Source organism: Dermacentor silvarum, chromosome 3 (assembly GCF_013339745.2).
Source record: "Dermacentor silvarum isolate Dsil-2018 chromosome 3, BIME_Dsil_1.4, whole genome shotgun sequence".
In the NCBI taxonomy this organism is placed as follows: domain Eukaryota; kingdom Metazoa; phylum Arthropoda; class Arachnida; order Ixodida; family Ixodidae; genus Dermacentor; species Dermacentor silvarum.
This window is the reverse complement of record NC_051156.1, coordinates 147,080,029-147,102,439: the sequence shown is the minus strand read 5'-3', so window position 1 is coordinate 147,102,439 and position 22,411 is coordinate 147,080,029. Positions and strand designations below refer to the sequence as shown.

The 22,411-nt window shown below is 44.8% G+C and overlaps 1 protein-coding gene across 2 annotated transcripts in view; it reads right to left on the bottom strand.

Moving 5' to 3' along the window:
- LOC119444880 (nose resistant to fluoxetine protein 6) overlaps window positions 1–22,411 on the bottom strand; it is a 423,598-nt gene that overhangs the window by 322,273 nt on the left and 78,914 nt on the right. Inside the window, exons 5-11 of one of the 2 annotated variants that reach the window (XM_049663711.1) lie at window positions 18,202–18,286; window positions 17,539–17,630; window positions 12,486–12,665; window positions 11,979–12,072; window positions 5,867–5,953; window positions 3,697–3,862; window positions 2,223–2,305 (exon numbers count right to left, since the gene is read on the bottom strand). The exons of the other annotated variant lie outside the window; for it this stretch is intronic. Of the exons in view, the coding sequence (XP_049519668.1) occupies window positions 2,223–2,305; window positions 3,697–3,862; window positions 5,867–5,953; window positions 11,979–12,072; window positions 12,486–12,665; window positions 17,539–17,630; window positions 18,202–18,286 (787 nt within the window). The remainder of the gene's footprint in view (window positions 1–2,222; window positions 2,306–3,696; window positions 3,863–5,866; window positions 5,954–11,978; window positions 12,073–12,485; window positions 12,666–17,538; window positions 17,631–18,201; window positions 18,287–22,411) is intronic. 2 annotated transcript variants of the gene reach the window in all.

The window sequence follows — 22,411 nt, the reverse complement described above, 5'->3', positions numbered from 1 at the left end:
ACTCGGCGCATCCGGCATAGCACCCCAGTAGTCCATTTATACTGTAATGGTTTGTTGTATATATACTGCTGTGCAATATTAAGGCCAATACCGTGATATGTATTCACGCTTACCCTGTCTTTTCCTACAGGCGTACTACATCTCTCAGTTCGGTAATACTGTGATAATGAGATTCTACGCGCGCTAGGACGCTTGTATCGGGCATCTTTCCTTGGCAGCAAGCACGCGCTGGCGGAGCGCAGTCGTAGAGTAGCTGTTTCTCACGCAGTGTGGCCGCGTTCGATCCCGGCGGGAACTGGCTATCTTTTTTTTTTCTCTCTTTCCTGACGATAGATGTGGTGGACACCGATGGCGGCGGCGGACAACATCGCCAACCGAAATGGCTATTGGGAAGAGCCCATAACATCTTACGCTGTAAACAAATTGCCAGAAAAGTGCATTCGAGGAAGCAAGTGATTTTTCCCATCTGTATATATTGTTTAAGCTTAACAGGAAACTGCGACGCCGCGACGAATAATTGACTGATATTTCGTAAAAGTTGTTTATTGGAAAAGGCCAGCACCTGGCTGGAAGGTCGCGTAGATTCATGAGCGCCCCAGAGCTGTCACATCTACGACCACATTTTGATTGCAAATAATAAATCGACAAAACGAACATTTTATTCCGCTTAAATTAACGAAGGTAATCTCCCAGCCTGGCGCCAGTCTAGCGATAATTCTACTTGGTCTGTTAAGAAGATTTAGCTCGGGAGTTCCAATCTAAATGCATGAGAATAAAGAAGTAATTTTTCTCGGCAATCACTGCGTCAAATTTGATTAGGTTTCTTGGATATATAGGAAGACGTTAAAATGTAGTCACTATAAAAAGTTAACTTTCAATTTATTTCATCAGTGTTTCAGAAATATTTTCCAATGTTGCAAAAAATGCTGAAAAAATTCAAGTATCAAGTTTACAACTATGTAAATCAGCAATGAAAAATAGCGAAATCCTGTAAACTGCTCGTAATAATACACCTAACAGTAACAATACTGATAATTATGAGCCAATCTGAAAAAAGGCACCACTAATTCGCAAGTAGAGCTTTTCAAAACCCTGGTAAACACTTCAATATGTTTACGTAAACTGCAAACTCTTATATCTAGCTTGTTCGTTATGCATGAATTCTCTAACACATGCAGTTTACAGGATTGCGATACTTGGTTTTGGTGCCTAGTTACGGAATAGCAAAGTTCGTACTTCAACGTTAAAAAATCTGCCGATTTCTGGCGTTTTCTAAAATATTTGAGATCCTAAATATTTGAGGTCCTATTGTTGCTAGAATTTAACTTTCTTTCGTTATTTCAACAAATTTCATTCAAATTGTCGATCAGTTCTCTATTGAAAGGATTTCTACGTTTAATATATTTTTTAAAGACAAATTCGGGGTTGGCCCCTGCGCCAAGACTCTCTCTCCTAAAAGGAAAAACACATTTTTCTTGCTGTCAATTCAAATCAAATGTAATATTTATTTAGGAATATGGCAACCTTCTCGTCAATATTGGTGATCGTTATTACGTTAGTATCCCCACATGAAACACATACACAAGAGGAATTGAAATAGATGATTGCACAGAGACCCTCAACCACAATTACAATAAAAACTGGGGGAAAATTCACCGAAGATTACGATACTCACTAACGCGAAATTTGTGTGCGGCTCTATACGTGTTCTTATTTTGCGATATATTGGCTGGCGCGGACAATCTATCTCGTGCGGCACGTTGCAAACGAAGCCAAGTGTGGCGCGACTGCCTCACTAGTCTGGAGGTCGCGAGAGCCAGTGTGTTGGTGACGCGTGGGCGCGATTCACAGCAGCCGCCGCCGACAGACCTCCCAGACGACGCGCGCTACTCTGGCGCCATCTCGTAGCCATCGTCACCGCACTACGCGTTTCTTCTCTCGCTTTTTGCCATACCCTCCTCCACTTTCCGCCTCCTCTTCATTTCCCCCTCCCCGCGTCTTTCATCCCCCGCGCCGCTAAGCGTTCGCTCTATCATCCTTCGCTGCGGTCGTTCGCTCGGTTATGAGCGACATTGCCGACGACCGCCGCAGGAACAGGCACTTAAGAGCAGCGCTCTAAAATACAAACAAGCAAAACTACTTGCCAAACATATGTGAATACACTACGCTATTCTAAAAGAAAACTACGTGGATGTAAAACGAATACGGTTATGTGAGCTCACCTTCTAAATGTCAGTAATATCAGAAGCGAAACCACGAAGAGTTGAAAGTCCGTCGATAAGTACCACGTATGTGAGAGTATGTCCTAAAGAAATAGAAATACACGCAGAATTCACCCTTTTGTAAAAAAAGTCTTTAGCCAACAACTGAACAGAAAGATTCAGCCTAGCCCTAAACTATCACAATAAATCGAGGCAATGCCAGATGCACATTTGACTTCATTCACTATAATGAGTTTGGAGGCTCACGAGAATCACAGCAAGATGACCGTCGGTTTATGCGAACTTGCGGATTCACAGCTCAATTCCCAGCCAAGCTGTTTCTTTCGAGCAGGGGCATTAGGAATTACAGTTTCCAGTATTAAACCACAAGATTTCAAACGTTGCTTGCATATGACTCACCTGCTTGCAACGTTGTCCGGATACAAGATATTTAAGGATTTGTTTCAGGAATTCTTAACCAAGGCCGTACTTCACCAACACACTTTTAACTTCGCATGCCCATGAACATGGTGACCCATACGCTTGTTAAGCTCTTGAACGGTTCAATTGGTAATGTTCTACAAATGCTGTAAACAACCTACACACTTCAAACTGGCCAGACACGTCATCCATAATATGGCACTTATTCTCTTTAACATCGCTGCCACCTTCGGTTCTCTCGAAGCAGCGGGGAACTTTGTAAGAGTTTGATATAATACCTCTAAACCCGCAAAGAACGAGATTTTGGCAATTTCACTTAGTCACTAATAGCACTACACACATACAAATTTTCCTGCAGAATGCTCCTGCATGCCCCCCATCCCCTTAAATACAAACTCCGCGAATTGTAATGTTTCCCCATGACACTGTAAGAACAGGCATATAACGTTTTCGTGTGATTTTATTCTCACTAACCGCTTCCCTGCAGTATATGCATTCAATGTAGAACTATAACCACCTAGTACCAGATTGAAAAGCCTCAGCAATGAGGAGCATGTGCGCCATAAGTGTAGGAAAGTATTGTTCGGTGAGTAACAGACCCCAATATATGTGGCACTCTAATCCTCAGAACAAATTGGAATGCTAGATAGATGAAATAGGTAGATTGATCCATTGATTTAATGAATTATAATTATTTTATTTATTTATGAGGGCTTCTCTTTTGCGCCAGGATGGCCACACGTATCACCTTGTCATGAGGGCAAATGCATTGATTAAGTTGAACGTGGGTCCTGGTTACAAGGAACCAAGAAAATGTTATGCAATTTGTTGAAGACAAAACGTTTATTTTCGGAAGCTTACTGAAGATTTTCGGCGCGCACGATAATCTCCGATAGGCTGTTGAAAAGGTTTAAAATAAGACGCTAGAAACCTCCGCGTTATGGAGATTGCCTATCTGCCGCTTCTCGCACACTCACAAATGAACTTAAGGGCATGCTCCAGCAAATGCGTGTGGTACAAAGTGCCAGCGAAGTAGGTCGTGTCCAAAGCTCACCTGGGGCGTCAGTTCAAAAAAGTTTCTGATCTGGACGAGGAGACGCCACCAGTTTTCTTCCATGTCGACGTAAAATTTCTGGAAAAACGTCTCCGTGTCCGGTCCCGTGACGAAGCGAGGGAGCAGGTAGAACCACATGATGACGAAGAAAAGTGGGACGCACATCCTGCAATGTATTGCAGCAGTAAGGCGTATCTCATCCTCAAAGTACGGCCTCGATGCCTCTGGGGACATTCGGTTAAGAAGTGTTACACTAAGCTTACATAGTTTCGCTACGACTTAGAAAAAAAAATGCGCGCCTAACGCTCGTAATTTCTACACATACATTTAAGTAAGCGGTACACAGTTGCCAAAATGTGCCACTTACTAGAACCTATGTGGTACGAGTCTCGCTAAGCATCGGCTCTTTCTTCGGTCTAGCTGCTCATCACAGCTCTTAACGTTGTTCCTCATAAGTTTCAGCAGTTATTTGGAACATTAGCTTAGTCTACATAGCTTTCACCACATAAGTGGAACATATTTTCAAACGTTTTCCACTCACTTAGTGAAACTTAGGTGGAATTCGAATAAAAGTGTACAAAGAATGAGCAAGAGACAGAATGATTGTAAAGAAGCAATTGAGATTGCTCTGCTCTGCTTGCTCTCCGTTTGTGCGGTTTGTTGTTTAAGTTTGGTTAGAGATTAGGGGGTGGGTTAATGTTCTAAGTTACGAATGCGAATCTAATTCGCACTAACTATTCGTATTCAAAAAATTATTATTTGGTATTCCCAAATATTCCAAACTAACCAAATATTTACAATGGAATAAGAAAGTCCGGTTATTGTTCTCTATTTGCTAAACAAATTATCAAAAGTTATCAGAAATACGACAACGGCAAAAGTTTTTGAACAACAAAATGGGTAATTGGTTTTCGGCTTTATGGCAGAAACATCGATGACCACCTGTGATTTTTCCTGCTTGCTTGCCAATTAGCGTTTTGGAGGTCTGGACATGTAGCAGCTACCTTTTACGCTACAGCCTGTGATATTTTCCTTGTAATTGACCCTTTTTGATGTGCCTACGGTGCGCAAGTAATTAAGCAGCTCTAGCTTTCCTTTTACGAAACTTTTGATCTCTTTTCGGCGAAGAAATCGTTCCTGGGCTAGTTGGTTCATTGTTCTTAGAAACTGAGTTTGTGCAGCGCAAATGGTCCGGACATAAAGGAACACTTACCATGTAGACGGACACTAACTTCCAATTATTTTAGTTTGGAATCATCAAACTAACGTTAATACATGTAGACATGCTATAAGACTACAAATACACATCAGCGATGAACGTTTACAAATGGTGGTTCATTATCGCCAATATTTACGCGGTCGGCACCTCCTAACACAGAGTTCACGAGATTTCCTAATGTGGGCTGCTTCAACTACCTCTGTTTGTTTTTCCTTGTTGCATGCCTTAAAAAGATAGTCTTATCAAAGAACAGTGCGCGCCTGCATCTGTTTCAGTGACTTTCCAGATTATATCCATATTTGTTCCTTAGTTGAAGGTTTGTTCGTCACTGCGCAATATTGTGTGAACTCCGATGGATGTAGGCAGTAAGCTAGCCGCAGTAGGTGAGCACAATAAATACATTTCAGCGCCCACCTTCGTCGTTTCTGTTCCTTTATATCGTGACCATTCCCGCTGTTCAAAATCACCATTTTCGGCAACCATTTATTCAGCACTTTTGGAAAGCTAGTCATACAGCAGCCATCATTTCACGGACAGTTTGTAACCATGCAGGCTCTAAAGTTGTCGACAGCCTATTCCTGCATTTTTGAAAGATAATTAATGATATTGTGTTTAAACCTGGTCCTGGATCGCTGATAGGTAGCTTTATTTATTTTTTTTTTGCATTTGTCAGGACAGGAGTTGTACCTAATTGTATCGAAATAAATATTCCTGCTGTAAATGTGTATATGCGTCGGCGTTTGACAATTAGATATTCTAAAGGTTTATATTCACCCACCTCAACACATTTGTGCGTCAACGTTTATGCCACGTAGGACATATGCACTCACCACGGGAACATCTTAGGCAGGCTATTGCCGTCACCTTTAGTGTTTCGCTGATGTTAAATAACGGATGTATGCTATCCTGATTTTAATAGTCAAACGATCAAATACAGGACATGCTTCTCACCTGATCAACCTTCTAAGCATGGCAATGAGGAACACGGCAGGCCCGTTTCCCTTCTGCTTGCTTAGAATGTGAGACAGAAGGAATCCGCTGCAAAAAGGTTCAAACGTTTCGCATTCGTGATCAAAAACAGGTCGTTGAATACCCGTCATTTCATATCTCGCCGATCAATAAGCACTCAATAAGTTCATCAGCTTCCACTAAAGCTTTCTTTCTTAATACAGACTGCATCGGCACTATGCCAGACTGTCGCTCGAACAATGCTTCCGCCTACAACTAACCAGAAGAGGGAGTGTTTATACTGTCTTTTCGGAACGATATTCAATCATATAGGCCTAAGTTTGTACAATTTGTTCGTGTAAGAACAACCACTTTATATAGAAAACCTTTTTGAAAAGCCTCGTAGAAGCACAACACGCACACAGATACACGAGGAAGTTCGTCTGCATTGCCGGACAGGTGCGACCACCATGGTGCTTTATTCCGTCAGTTTTCGGTTATAGTGCTGCGAGACAAATCTAACGGCGCCAGATGGGCGCCGCTGCTAGCAACTTCTGAGATTCCGGATACGAAAGCGGGAAACGTCTCACTAAGTGGAAAAGCCGGCGTCTGTAGCCGCGAAAGGGCACCTAAATTCCCCGTGACTCTGACGGCCACTTAACGAGTGCGCCTCGACGGTGTGACGCCAGGGCATGAGCACGCCTTGACTTAGCAGAGCAGGCGAAAGGGTACGCCTGCCGCCGCAATAGTAAGCTAGGTATTCCGTGAGAGCGCATCGCCGCAACCAACGCAGGCGCTGCCGCGACGTCAAATCACCCTCGCTCTTGGTCTCGGAAGCCTGTGTTACCCGCGCGTTCCTTGTCCGCGCAAGCGCTCGCCTGGGTTCTAACTGCGCCTCATTAGGGTGAAATCAAAACTCAGAGAGCTTGCCAACGCGCTCATTTGCTCGCGAGGGCAAGCGAGAGCGTTGAGAACTCGAACTCATTCATAACTCGAAGGACCACTCAGCGGCGTTCAATTGGACATCAATGCTTTCACATTCACGACTCATTAGAAGTGCGTAGGTATCCTCGGATTTTTAAATGCATAAGCATTTTTATGCTTGCCCAGCGAGAAAAGCCGTCCGCCCGTCCAGTAAGACGATCGCTTTCAAGATAGCGCCATCAGCAGTGAGCGAATTCACCTTTGTGCTGCCTCTCGCTTCAACAAGCGAGAACACAGCGTGCGCGACGCTATCAGCACGCGCCACACTGTGTCCCTATCGCACATCACTTTCATTATAGGGGCCTGCGCCGTCGCGCCATACGTATCCGCCGCCGGAGAAGAACGGCTGGTCATGGTTGATAACGGTTCGACGCAAATGGGTACGGTGCTAAAGAGCGATAGCGGCTTCAAGTCATCAGCGCACCTGGCGCCGCCGCCTGCAGGTGTTTGCTTGCGTCATCAATTCACCTTGCGCCGCCGTCTGCAGCAAATCATGTCAGCGCAGCGCTGTCATTGATACTGGTCGGATCAAGTTTCATACCATTCATAATGACACCGGGCTTCTTGGAGATGAGCCCGTGGCGCAATGCTTACGCATACTTAGACAGCTCCCAGAGTAGTTTCTGCGTGAATCTTTATTCTATTGCTCCATTTTATCGACGATGATATGCATTGCAATGCCAGTCTCGGTTGTCGCCAAGCCTAAAAGCGAAGGCCAGAGTTATGAGATCAGTGAAACGAGCCGCCGCAACGTCCCGAATTTCTTTGAAACGTAACTGAAGCCTTCAAATGAAGGCTTGAGTAAGGGTCCGAACAGATAGGGACATAGTGCCTAATGAATTACATACAGTAAGGCCAATAAATTTTTACTTAATTTCTTCTCGTTTTCTTTTTGTACTTCTTTAATTTTTGGTTTTACAATCTGCAATCGTGTTTTTTTTTTGCGTAATTTGATCGCACTTTCGTTGTTTGCAACTCTGACAATGGTGTCGTTTATGTGTTCTATGTGGAATCACAAAAATGCCGAATATTCTATCTGCCCGCCCTCGTCTTCTTCCTCCTGCCTCCCTTTCTCTCTTTTTCTGAGAATAAAGCGCACACAATCACGTGCTCACATAGAGTCCGGTACAAATCTGTAGCTGTCTGTCAAGAAATCATTCTACAAGGGTTCCAGATTAGCCGTGCAGGTACAGGACTATGCTCGGTATGGCGACTGACGCCTCACACCATCGACGTAGGCATCACCTGAGCAAACATAGTAACTCTCTTAAGCGTTATTTGAATGGAGCGGGACAGTAAAACAAAAGCGAGAACGTCCAATGTTTAGTGTCAAAACTGGCAAAATCATCTTAGTTCTCGTCACTGGAAGCTTTTAGGGGCGAAGCTCCTTACGCCGTTGGTCAGTCTGTCCTCCGTCGTAGCCACCTCGTCTAGTTCGTGAAGTGATCACTAGATGGCGTTGGTGGCGCTCGCTCCCTAGAGATACATGGTAAAGGCTAGTCTGACGGGATATCACTAGATGGCGCTAGCGCAGCATAGTTGATGCATTAAAATACGAGATGGCGCTGCGGCACTCACTTCATTCAGATGTATGGGAGCGCATAGTGTGATGAGCGATCACTAGATCATTGGATAGAGGCGATCGTTTGAGATGTTTCGATGCAGTGCGATGATAGACCGCTAGGGGTGAGAGCTATAAAATGCGCTCGCTCTTGGCGCGCTTCCTCTTTCGCTCGGAGTCGCTGCGCCATATGGAAGACGAGGCGGCGGAGCGGAGGTCACGGAAAGCGGCTGCAGCGCGCGCTCGCAGACAGAACACGGAGGTGAGAGCCCGCGAAGCCGAAGCTGCACGGAGGCGCCGAGAAACGGATCCCGACGTTCGAGCCCGCGAAGCAGAAGGTGCACGGCGGCGCCGAGAAGCGGATCCAGAAACTGTGAGAGCCCGAGAAGCGGCGAGGAAACGCGAGGAAACAATAATTGGCTTATACAACACATGGCTTGCAGATATGCTCTCACGTGCACATTCTTTGACTACTTGAAACCCACGACCACCCGAGGGACGTGCATAGACATTGCATTTACGAACGTCCAACTGCAACCCATAAAAGAACCGCTCTCCTTGCATTTCACGGACCATAAAGCCGTCATTTGGAAGGGACAACGGAAGGCATACCTCATCTAAGAAAATGAATAAAAGTTCTTATATAACCTCACACACTGGTTCCCACGTCTTTCAGGATGATGTAATAGGCGAATTTTAACGGAAGAGTCATGAACCTCCGGATGATGACTCCTCCCCCGCGCGGCTGTCATCAGAGGATGACAGCCGCGCGGGGGAGGACAGGTCACGTGACCAGCAGAGGAGGAGAGGCACGCTGTGGGACGAGGCGATCAATGAGAGGGCGCGGCTGGGGGGATCCGACTATGGAACGATGCGACTATGGGAAGACCACGAGTAGTGCGTACTCCTGAGGAAGAGGCGGTTTAATGCGAGCGTGAGCGAGAGCTGGTTCGTGAACGGGTTCGTCGCTTGCTCTCATTACTGGAGCGCAAAAAAGGGGTGGTGCAACTTGCACGCGAAAAAAAAAAGCACGCCAACACACAGGGCGAAACCTGACACGAACAAAAAAAAAAAGCGCACTGAGAGAACCGCAACTATGTAGAAGCACCAATGATGCAACGCGCAGGGCTGAAGCCGGCGCCGAGCGCGCGCGATTTCTGTTACGGCAAATGGCGGCGGCTCGGCAGGTATTCACCATAAAGCTGGACACTCGACGAGCAGCGTCGGAAGTCGCTGCCTCTTCTCGCCTCGCAACGTTTCAGTTTATTATGAGTTCGTGTTGTATATCTGTGTTTACTTGTCATTACGCAATTGCATCACGTGCAACACATGTACATGCAACGCTCGTACACTAGCAGAACTTATACAACTTACACATACCGTTACACCCTGCCGTAGTTTTAGGAGATGCTGCACTAGTGCCATTACCAGACCTTTTTAAATTTCTAGAAGATACCGGCTATTTAAACAGGCTATAGACCAACACAGCCTTTGCTGCTTTTTAAATTTTTATTCATAACACCTTCTGTTTGGCGCAGCATAGCCTTAGTCGCTTTTGGGCCACTAAACCCCAATTAACTAACTAACTAACTAGGTGTAACTAACACAACTTGGCTGTTCGACAGTCTTCACGGAGTGGAAAGGCTGTGATTTTTTTTTTTTTTTTGATAGCACACTGCATGTTTAGCACCTACTGAGTTGTCGGTGACAAGTATACATGCGCCCACTTTTATCTTTTTTTTTTCTGGCCACCGCTGTCTCTTGCGCAGATGTGCCATGTGTTCATTTTGTGTTTCCGTCGTGGCAGTAGACTAGAGTGCAAAGTTTTCTTGTGTAACATGTACCATTTGAAAGTAATCTATTCTCCAGTTCTGCCTAGGGTCTCAGCTGAGACTGGCAGTGACTAAAAATAAAACTAAGAAAAAACTTGGAGGACGCTTGAGCTTCGCCATTAACAGTAGAACGCGATAGCGTTATCGGGACGTGTTCGCATCGCATCGTTCGCATACGGCAAATAGGCTTCATTCACTGCAACACTGAACGTGGGATAGCCAGCTTACAAAGACCAAGCTTACACCAATCCCCTAAAGTCGGCTTCACTTTTAAACGGAAATGCATTGCTGGAAACACGTTTTTCCAGGGGCACTATATGTAGTCTTATATTAAAGTGTGAAGGCCCTAGCACCTTTTCTTTATTATTTTATTATTTGTTTGCTATTGCCCCGACGCGCGCAGGTGTGGTAGAAATACTGGAAAATGGGTTTGTGTTTGAGTTTCCTTGTAGCAAAGTTAGGTTTTCTCGCATTTCAAATTACAATCCGACGCCGTTTGGTAAACAATCCGACGCGAATCCGAAGCCGAATGGTAAAGTCGTACTTTACCATTTTTCTGACGGATTTCACTGTGAGAAATTCAATTTTTGTTCACCAAAACCTTGCACCACGTGGAGGGCCTGCGCGGTAGATGTGGTTGGATGATTTTCCCTCGCTACCCGCGATCATACGCCGGTTGCCAACGCCGGATTTTCTGCGACACGGAGCCCTAGGGTGCGATCTTGTACGCGTTCCAAAATGGAACGGAGGCGGTCCGTTCCATCGAGCCGCACACGATTGGCCAATTTGATCGTTACGGTTCAAAATGACCAATCGTGTGCGGCTCACGGTTCAAATTGACCAATCGTGTGCGGCTCGATGGAACGGACCACCTCCGTTCCATTTTGGAACGCGTACAAGATCGCGCCCCTAAACGCTTTCGCGTTAATAAAGAAACTAACACAAGAAGCCGAGCGCTCTCTGGAGCATCCAATTGCTTTAGGAAAGGCATTTTAAACAGTCAAGCCGCGCATGGGGTTCCTCACCTAACCGCAATGTTAAAGCCGTGCACAAGGAACAATTCAAAGTGATACCAAGAAAATATGACAAAGCACTATCCCGCAAGGCCCTTCTGTGTTATTTTTTTTTTTTGCAACAATTGGATATTTGACCGGGTTAGCTTCTTTAGTTCTTGCAGATGTTAAATGCCTCTAGCATCTCTCACACGCGTGTGATTTTGTAGAGTTCGGCACGTGACCCATGACTAGCATAATTGGTTATACCGTTTATACTTGTTTTTTTTTTTTTTTGTTCTTTTCACTAGACTATTGCGTCTGCGAAACAGCTGTTATCACTTTGTGGTCCACTCTCGTATTGCGACGCACTGTATTCAGGTAACGATTAATCTACACGAACTAGCCAAGTAGGCCATTCTGTTTCATCCTCCCTATGGCATTCTTTTCTGCTCGGAGCGCGTCCTGCCTTTCATCTTCAAATCTAAACGTCCCTGCAGACTTATTCACCTGATACGTGCATAAAAATGCTGCTTATAGTTGCTAAAATGTATTTGATCAGGGAAGGTCAAGAATTTGTTGGGCGCAGGCAAGAACAGTAGAACAAATCCAAGGCAACCGAATGCGATCAGCTAAGACTCTAGACTACCAACAAGCATAGCAAGGATAGGGAGACATAAGACAACCTACGCAAAACAAATCTTCAGAACAATCCGGAAATCCGGGAGTAGAACACAGTTGCTTACCTGATAAAGAAAAACGTATCAACGCCATTGAATGCGGCGGGTATGATCACCTTTGGCCACTCTGATGTAGCAATGAATAGGTTCAGCAGTCGTGCTGCAAGAGCATTATTACCACTGAATTTGGAAAGTGAACGCAACACATGCGCGCGCTGAAAGTACTAATGACAGCCAATTAATTTAGGCGAATATTTGTTCTTGCGAGACATGTCGCGTATGAAAGCAGGGATTTGACGCTTTGCACATTTTATTCTGCTCTGATAAGGATTGATGCTAGGGCATTATCCCCTCCTTCTCCACAGAGTTCAGGTCTACGTTTCTATGCTACGCTTTCTATGAATAACACAATACAGCTTAGCAAATGCCACAAATAATTCATAAGAACCGCGCTATCCTTCGTTTTCGAACACTTTCATGCCATGGTTACTGCTGTAGATATCACGATTAGGAGACGCCAAATGCAACACAATGCCCACAAAACAAAGCCACATCAGTGTGTGAGACACTCACAGAAACTATCCGATAATACCATGTGGGTGTGTCCGAGCACGATGTGCATAATGGTTAAGCATCGCACGCCATGCAAGAATTGCAGAGAGTACTGGTCAACTTGGTGCTTGCTGGCTACATTGAGCAACATCCTTGTGTTGGATTTCGCCGAGAAGGCCATGGCGACTTGGAACAGGAGACCTGCGAAGTAGTTCCAGGTCTTTTTTTATGATATAGTCTAGGAACCTGTCTCACGCATGTGATTTCTAAGCGCATTCACCAGAACAATACCGCGAGAAAATCGTCATGGTGTGAAAATAGATAGATAGATCGTGCGTGCGTGCGTACACATACATACATACATACATACATACATACATACATACATACATACATACATACATACATACATACATACATACATACATACATACATACATACATACATACATACATACATACATACATACATACATACGTACGTACGTACGTACGTACGTACGTTTTCTATAATAGCTGGCAGTTATCGCTTTAAATGAGCCGGTATACCTCCTGTTTACCGCCCGGGCCGTGCAAACAGTGGAATGATATAGCCATACGGCTTACCATTTGCATCGTGCAAACTAAAGGGCATCATCTAAGTCGCGGCACTGTAGCACAACGAAAACTTCAGTTGAGCAGTTACAATAGCTACCCACGACATCTGATTAGGAGAGAGTGATCTTTCGCAGTCTGAACACTTTACATAGGTGCCCTTTTTTCCTTATCAGAAAAATGCTTGGACCCGGAACTTGCCCTTACAGAGATTAGCTCTCTAGGCCCGACAGAATTATCGCGTGATCAGTGACTTGATAAATTCCTTGTAAACAATATTTTATGGGCATTCCTGATTTTCTCTGCGTTCACGTGGCCTGTTCGTGCTTATGTTGCTCTTACAATCACATAGCCTCTTTTTCTTTATTTTCAGCTGTTATCTTCGGACTTTCTGAGCCATTATTTTGTTCTTTTGTTGTAAAATTTTGAGAGTGTTTTGTAATTTCATTGTATTCTTTTGTTTTTGTTGTGTTTTTCATAGCTAAGATTTTGGGATAGCCGACCCTTTCTGCGGGCAAACTTCTTATGTTTCACATGTAATAAACAAGACTAAGTTATTCAGAACGAGAAATCTCGCCCACCAACATGAGACAGTACCTTTATATTATGATAATGAGTATTATTTTGACCACCGATGTAGCTAAATTGTTAAGGCATTGGGCTGTCGAGTATGAGATCACGTGTTCGATTCCCAGCTGCGGTGGCCACCACCCGATGTGCGCCGAATGGGAAAACGCTTGTGTATTTTGTTTTGTGTACACGTTAAGGGGATCCATGATACTATCATCATCACCATCAGCCTATATTGCAGGACGAAGGCCCCTCCCTGCAAAATCAAATTACCCCTGTCTTGCGCTAGCTGATTCCAACTTGCGCCTTCGAATACCTAACTTCATCACCCCACCTAGTTTTCTGCCGTCCTCGACTGTGCTTCTCTTCTCTTGGTATCCATCCTGTAACCCTAATGGTCCACCGGTTATCCGTCCTACGAATTACATGGCCTGCCCAGCTCCATTTTTTTCTCTTAATGTCAACTAGAATATTGGTTATCCCTGTTTCCTCTCTGGTCCACACCGCTCTCTTCCTGTCTCTTAACGTTAGGCCTAACATTTTACGTTCCATTGCTCTTTGTGCGGTCCTCAACTTGTTCTCGAGCTTTTTTTCGCCATTGATCCTCACTCCTAAGCCTTCCCAGTCTAAGAGCTTGAATACTTCTTCTAAGCATGCAGTGAATAGCATGGAGAGATTGTGTCTCCTTGTCTGACCCCTTTCTTGATAGGCAACTTTCTACTTTTCTTGTGGAGAACCAAGGATGCTGTGCAATCCTTGTAGATATTTGCCAATATATTCACGTATGCATCCTCTACTCCTTGATTACGCAATACCTCTATGACTGCGGGTTTATCTACTGAATCAAATGCATTTTCTTATCCTGTGAAAGCGCTATAGAGAGGTTGATTGAACTCTGCAAATTTCTCGATTACCTGATTGATGACATGAATATTATCCATCGTAGAATATCCCTTCCTTTAGCCAGCATGTTCTCTTGGTTGGCTGAAGTCAAGTGTTGCCCTGATTTTATTGGAAGATATCTTGGTGAATATGTTACACAATACTGAAGGCAACCTAATAAGTTCCTAATTCTTCAATTCTTTGCAGCAAGACCTCGGAGAAGATAACCTCGTGTGATTGGTACATGCGTTCGTAATGTGCCATTTCACTTACGTCGCGGCCATGCACAACTGGCAAAGATCGGAGCGCGAAAAGCTCAACGCATTAATCAGGAAGGCAATCAAGAGAGCTCTCGGCTTCCTCATATACACACACACGGGACGCTTACTTCAACTCGGCATGCATAACACTCTAGGGGAAATAGCGGAAGCGCAGGAGAGGGCCCAGTTCGTCAGGTTGTCTACCACACATGCTGGAAGACACATCCTACAGGAGCTGGGCGTTCCCCCCACAGTAGTCAAGACAAAGTTCTGCAGCATCCCTCGAGAGCAGCGGGACCTAATCACTGTCGCCCCGATCCCAAGAAACGTCCATCCGGAGCACAACGTGGGAAGACGTCGGGCACGCGCGAAGGCCCTCCTGGAAAAGGCTCGTGAACGGGCTTCGGAGAAGAGTTTCGTAGACGCAGCGCCCTACGCCGACAGACGGGCCTTCGCTGCAGTTAGCGTAGACCATGAAAGTCAAGTCACAAACTCAATCTCGATTCGGATGACGTCCTCGGAGATCGCAGATCCGGCTGCAATAGAGATGGCCTTATTGGACGACAAGAGGACAACAATCTACAGTGACTAAAGATCAGCCGTTCGGGCATTTGCCAAAGGAACCATATCCAAGCTGACCCTAGGGATACTAGGAAGCATGGAGATCAAGCCACGCACAGTCATCTGGTTTCCAGCCCACAAGGGACAGATCGAGGGTGCCCCGCCCAACATCGATGAGTCGACACACAGTGCTGCGCGAGGGATCATCACACCGCGTAGCTACGGTGCAGCGTGACGTTGGGGGTACTGACAATCTGGACTCTCCTTCCACGTACAACGTAATTACTAAGCACTTTTACTTGCTTCGGATGATCTACCCCCTCCCACATTGTAAACTCAATAGCCCTCAGGTTTAACACTAAGGCTTCTACAGACGGGCTTCTATATAGGCTTCTACATATATACATCAATGAAATCAACAACAAAAATTACGGGCGCTTCTCAACTCAACCCTAAAATATATATACTTTGTTTTGTTTGCTTAAAATTATTCATATTTTTTGTAATATTCGGTCCGGCGTGAGCTGGAACACCCTGTATTACTCTCTGATATACATATAGGGTTCATTTTGTTATGATTACGAAACTAAGATAACTTAATTAACTCTTTTCTGAGGGCGAAAACAGGCCGGGTTCACTTGTAAGTCAACTTTGCGCCTTGCCAAATCTCACAGGTGATTCGAGTTCGGCCAATAATTACTTAGATGTTTTCTTTTACAGTCAACCATAATTTTTGGCTATAGAAATTTAAAGCGGGGGTTGGTGGCGTTCAGGCGGCGGTGGCTATACGCACCTATAAAGCTAGTTGGCACATGTCTATGAATTGCTTTAGTTTAGTTTAGTTTAATTTACTTTATTAAGGTTAGTTCTCTTGCTGATTAGATGTGATTAAGCTTGGTATCATTCTCATGTAAACTCTTTTCTTCGTATTCTTGGGCGCATGCCTGAGGGTATATGAAGCGAAGCATCAGGAAAAATATAAGTCAGTTTCGAGTGCGCACCTGTCCGTGTCTTATTTTGCGCCTAAAGCCATTTGCAACTATACCCACTCGTCATCACAGGGCAAACAAGAAAGGTGACCACACGCAAACAGTGAAACGCACAGAAGACTGGTCTAAGAGCAGGAGAGTATTCGTGCATGACCCAAGGAAGGCACGAAAGTGTGAGAACACGCATCAGTGCGCGCAATTTATGCAACCGTGTGAAAGTACTAAAACGAGTCGTTTAACATGCACGGACACGCAGAGTTTTGAACGCGACTTGACTAGCGCAGCCACGCATAACAACTCATCGGTGCTTACAACAAATTCGTGCGTAGATCGCATCTCTACGGCCACTTATACTACAAATACATACGTTGACCATGCGTTTGTCAGTTGAAGCATGCCCGTTAAAATGTACGGCGGCATACACGTAATTTTTGCCATATCAGCTGAAACGCTTGAAGAGGCGTACATTACTTGTCCGACAAATCGCATCACATGTGATATAGCTAACTTACGATATTAGCTTTGTAGTTAATTTTGTAAATTACAACATTGCGCAGATATTCTATTTGTGGAAGTGAGGCTGAGTCGTAGTGAATTCGTATCAATTTTTAAGGAAGACGTCCTCAAATTACATGGAAAAATGCGCTGTTGTTAAAATTAACATTTCGTTACTACTCGTGTTTAATTCTGCGATTGAAATCTTCGCCATGCTGTTAATGTTTAGAAGGTATATTAGTGAAACTCAGTTAATTGCCTCACACCGCACTGTGGTTTGTTGGCCAAAGCACTTCCGCCTTTTCAAGTATTCATGACTAAGCTCAGTGTCGTTCACTCTCTTTAGTTTCTCTCTCTTTCAAGTAATCCAGGTTATGGGAACGAACGGCGGTATCATTCACCGGAGGTTTTAATAAATCTAATCTCTCTAAAAACAATAACCTAGTAGAAGAGTGTGATGTAGGCTTGTCAAACCAGCTCTATTTTTTTTCAATAAACGTTTCATCACCAATATTCTTTAGACAGTTGAAGTAGCGTTCATCAATCATAAATGAGACATTTCATGCAACTATTGAGAGACAATTACTGTCTGCTATTCTATTGCAAAATACGTGGGAAGGCACCAGCTACAGCTGAAAAAAAAATATTTTGTCGCTGTATAAGTGGTGGTATTGACTTGCTAGCTACAAAAGTTTCAGAGAGGTAATCACCAAATTCACCTACCACATTTTTTTGCGAACGCAGATTCTTGGTCCACGAAAAGGTCGACCATTGTACCAATAATAATGGCAAGAAGTAGGACTGCTGCAAATATTCTGCAAACAAAAATGCACATCATTCTAGAGATGAATAACTTAAGTCATTGCTTCAATGCTTGGAAAAATATCGCCTAAGACAGTCCTCAGGTACATGAACTAATCTTTGTGTAGCTTATTTCCATGAATATAATGTTTTACTTTTTCCAAATTTCGAGTTTTAAACTGATTCATTAAAGGAAGTTTTTGTTCCCGACCCGATAGAGCCCTAAGTCTGTATGCAATAAAAAAAGTTAACGCTGCACTCTGAGATTTTAGGGAAAGTACCTGTAACTTTTTAAAAATAACTAATAAACTCCTTTTGTGGGTTAACGCTGCATCGTTGATCCCTAATTTGTACTGCGTTTTATTTAGTGCGCGCTAAACTCCCCGGACACTTCTAGCAAGAATTCTCTTGAAAGGATCCTGAAGAAAAATATCATCAATGTTTTTAAGACTATTTAAGTAATCAACAACATCCTTTAGATTTTAACAATGAGCACTAATCTTAGAGAGCGACTCCTAACGATTCGTCTGCAAAGAATATCAATGCAATCTTAATAACAAGCGGTAAACGTTTTGATTGACTTACACAATCCCTAATTGTGTCGTGTTCCACGGTCTTGGTTCTGCAGTCACGCAGTTCGATATTTTAAACCGGATGAGCGGAAGCTTTACTGGAAGAAGACAAACACAACAAACATAATATTAGCAACTCATCTGAATACGTTTTTAGTGCATCCCCACATGTTTGTGAACATGACCTGCATTACTTGATCACTCGCCTTTCGTAGCAATTGTTTGTGGTTTTTTTTTCTATGCTATTCTTCTTCGTCAATGGCTCGCGCAGCCCCAAGCTGAATCTTCACCCATATCGGTTATTTGGTGCTAAGGATGCTATGAGCTAGGACTAGAATCATAGGAAAACCACGTGGTATGGAAAGCGGCATCAGATCATAATTTTGTCTTTCATTTGGAGGAAAATCGAGAAAGGGTTCAATCAAAAGGAAAGTGAACATGAAATCAAGAGCTATCGATTTTCTAGCACTATTTTTGTGGCTTTGGTCGACACGAGTTTGAAAAGAGCCACTGCAATTCCGTTCACGGCCTTGTTGCCATTCACAACGTGCATCACTTCGAAACTTTTTTTTTACTAAGCTGATGATGGCATCTTTCAACAAGTTTTGCAGGCATTCCGCATTACATTCATGAAAGCAGAAAACGTGTGCGTATTTTTTGAACTTCGGAATAAGGCTGTGGTCTAGAAACAAGACATTTGCAGTTTCTGCATTGATGCGTGCGGCTCCGACGACGCTGCCACTTCGGTTGCAAGCATTATAGCTAAAAAGCCAACGGCAATTTTCATGATACCGCTGTCTGAATCTTGAGAGCCCGCAAATGTTTGCGCCCCAAAGCATGGACTCCCTTTACGCAATTATAAGAGTGGTCACTTTTCATCTGCTACAGGCACTACAAGCAACTTGTGCTCGAGTCGTCTCCCAGCAGTTCTTGCAATGTTTAGCGCAAGAGCTAGGTCCGCTTGGAATACAGCGTATACAGCGCTTGGAATACAGCTTGGAATACAGCGTATTCCAAGTGCATCATCATTAGCAGCGTGAATCAAAATAACATGATCAGTATTTTCAGTGACAGGCCAACATGTTTCCTGCATGCAATGCGCCAAGTCGGCTAACTCTAAGAATGAGAAGTCTCTTGGCTCTTTGGTAGTGTACCGCAGTCATGGTATATTTTCCGAGGACACAGTTTTTTAAGGGCAGTATCTTGTTCTTCTGTGACCCACACACGGTCAATTTTTGCAAAGTGAAACTTTTCTCTGCGAATCTCGCCCGTTTTCATAACCGTGGACGCTGCGGCCTGGTTGTTTCCTTGCCAAATAGGCCAACCAATCAGCGGAGCAAGCGCGCCGCCGGGTTCTTCGCAGCAGCAGATGGCGCTCGCCTCAGCGCATCCGCGGCAGGGACTGCGCTGATCGTGCGAGTGAAAAAAAAAGAGCCACAATGATCTTCACCACGCTCCCGCAGCTGCACGGTAATGACCAAGTAAACCCTTCTTGCGGAGAGAATTAATTTGAATTGCGCTACATACGTATGCGCATGCTGCCTCTGAAATCGTGATGCGTTCAAGGCGTCTGTGCGCACTCGCGAGTAGTCAGCGATTCCGCTTAACGTAAGGCTTGGTGTGTGTGTGTGTGTGTGTGTGTGTGTGTGTGTGTGTGTGTGTGTGTGTGTGTGTGTGTGTGTGTGTGTGTGTGTGTGTGTGTGTGTGTGTGTGTGTGTGTGTGTGTGTGTGTGTGTGTGTGTGTGTGTGTGTGTGTGTGTGTGTGTGTGTGTGTGTGTGTGTGTGTGTGTGTGTGTGTGTGTGTGTGTGTGTGTGTGTGTGTGTGTGTGCGTGCGTGCGTGCGTGTGTGTGGTGTGTGTGTGTGTGTGCGTGCGTGTGTGCGTGTGTGCGTGTGTGCGTGCGTGCGTGCGTGCGTGCGTGTACTCATGCTTCGACTCTTTATGCACTCACACAAAGTTTTGCTCTGTGTAGATTCCAGCTCGTTGAACCTGCTGCATGTTTTCTCGCTCTCTCTCTTAATTGCTTGGCCTCCGGCTCTCGGAATACATGTTTTTAAGGCCATGTTGAAAGGCCATGCTAAGAGGTAACTATAGTGCAGTCCGAGGACACCAACGGCGCTGCCTCACTTCCGAGCCACGAGTGCGTCAGCAGTGCATTGGCAGTAAGTCCGGATGCATGATAAATATAGCTGGCCTCCAGAAAGCTGTTCGATACTTTTCAAGTGACGCTCGGATTCCGAAAAAAAAATATGACAGCGCCCTATAGCTCGCGCCGTTTTAACAGCGAAAGCAGAGATGGCACAATATATTCACCGCAAGTATCGACAAGGTGTTTGTATTTCTTTGCATACCAATGCTTCGACATCACAAGGTTGTTATCCCCAGTGGCGTGCTCTTTTAACCGTGCCTTCCTCGCATCTTCTTCTCATAAAGTAAAACCAACACGCGCACTTGAGGGCCGGCCTTGTAATGGCCATTAAACAGCTACGCACAGCAAATCGCCGGTGTTTTGTTCGTGGTATCACGGCTGCGCACGTTCGCTCAGCCCACACCATACATTGAGCACGTAGGTCAGCCACCACTGGCTTTCCGCACACAAGAGTATATTGAAATAGTGCGAGCACTTTTCTCGGTAAACACTTAAAGCAGCCACCACACGACAGCCAACAACGTCTACCTGCCTCGCGGCCTTTCACGTCACTCTTAGAGGAAAAAAAAAACCTAAATCGCGATCTCGCCACAGCGCTGAAAGACGATGTAGCCAAGGGAGCGCCCCGTCCTCGAAAGAGATGTTAGGGAGTAATTAGCGGACGCATGCGACTTGCGTATCCGAGGGCCTAAAGCCTACTTAGATTTTTCTAGGAACTAAACGGCTTGCGTATTCGAGCGTACCGCAGCTTTTTAGTTGCCCGAATCTAAAACTTTCTTCCTCCTACAGATAGCATTGCGTCATCCCATCTCGTAAATAAAAAGAATGTATGAGTTCGTCTGCAAGGCCGGCGGCCACGTCAGGCAAAACTGTGTGCATTTGATCGCGGAGCTCCCGTTGAAGGTTTTTGTAATTTCCCGAATATGTGACATTCATCGTATTACTCAGTCACCTTGGCCAAACCTAGGGGTTTGAATATATTAATTTAAGAGTGCTAAAAATAATCAGTGGTGAAGAACAGCAGGCTACTGCTGAGTATTGGCGTCTTATGCAAATGTCAACGGGCGCATTTTCGTCCTCACCCTCAAGAACTTTGTAGAGCTAACAATTCCACGGATGTAGTATACACGACTCCAAGTATTCGCTCGCCACCTAGCGTCCTTGCCGAGAACTAGCCAATCCAGGTTCCGGCTTGAAGAGAGAGATGGTCTCCTATCACGGCCTGATGCGCTGAATGTCTCGTAGTTCTCACATTTTCGTGATGCCGCCTAGCACGAGCCCGACTTTTAATTTAAAAGTGGGACGTTGGAAGACACTAGTTGTGTACCATTGTGTGTGTGATCGCGGTGAAAAGACAGTAACGTATGATTTCATTGTTTCCCGAAAGAAGGAGAGCACATCGGAGAGCGACTTTGACAAGAATTAACTTACGCATTGGAAATATTGACTGATATTATGCTGGTTTGTTCGAAACACTTCACTCGGAACGATGTATTTCTTCCCTGCGAGCATCGCATTGCCTTCTTTTTGTATATTTTAAATATCTCGGAGTGTACTTTGTTTAGGCAGGCGCTTTAATAACTTATAGTGATGTACGCTTACACTTAATTTGGTTTTCTCAGTTTATAGTTTTCTACCCCAGCATTAGTGTTACTAATGCTTTAAGCAGTATGAATGATAACCAGGGCCGATATTTTGAAGCGATGTCTTATGCTTTATTCTATACTAGTCTTATCATCCACCGCTCACGGCCGGCTGATCCCGTTGATAACGTGAGCGAAGCGTCGCTCTGACCACTGACCAAGCGCGAAAAGCGCGAAAAGAGATTAGCATAGGAAATGTGTAGGAGCGCGCCCTGAGCGCGCCCCGATTTCAGCGCCAGCACAGCGTTGCGCGAGACGCGTGAAATTAACACAGATTGCACCCCTGCGTTCGTTGCGTGCTGACGTGCGTTCCTGCCGCTCGTATACACGCGGCGTTCTATAGGCGTCGTATATCGCGACCACTATAGCTTGGTGACCCGGACGTGATGAGGCGTTGAGTGGCGCGGATGCCAGGGTGGCTTGCTTCGTGCA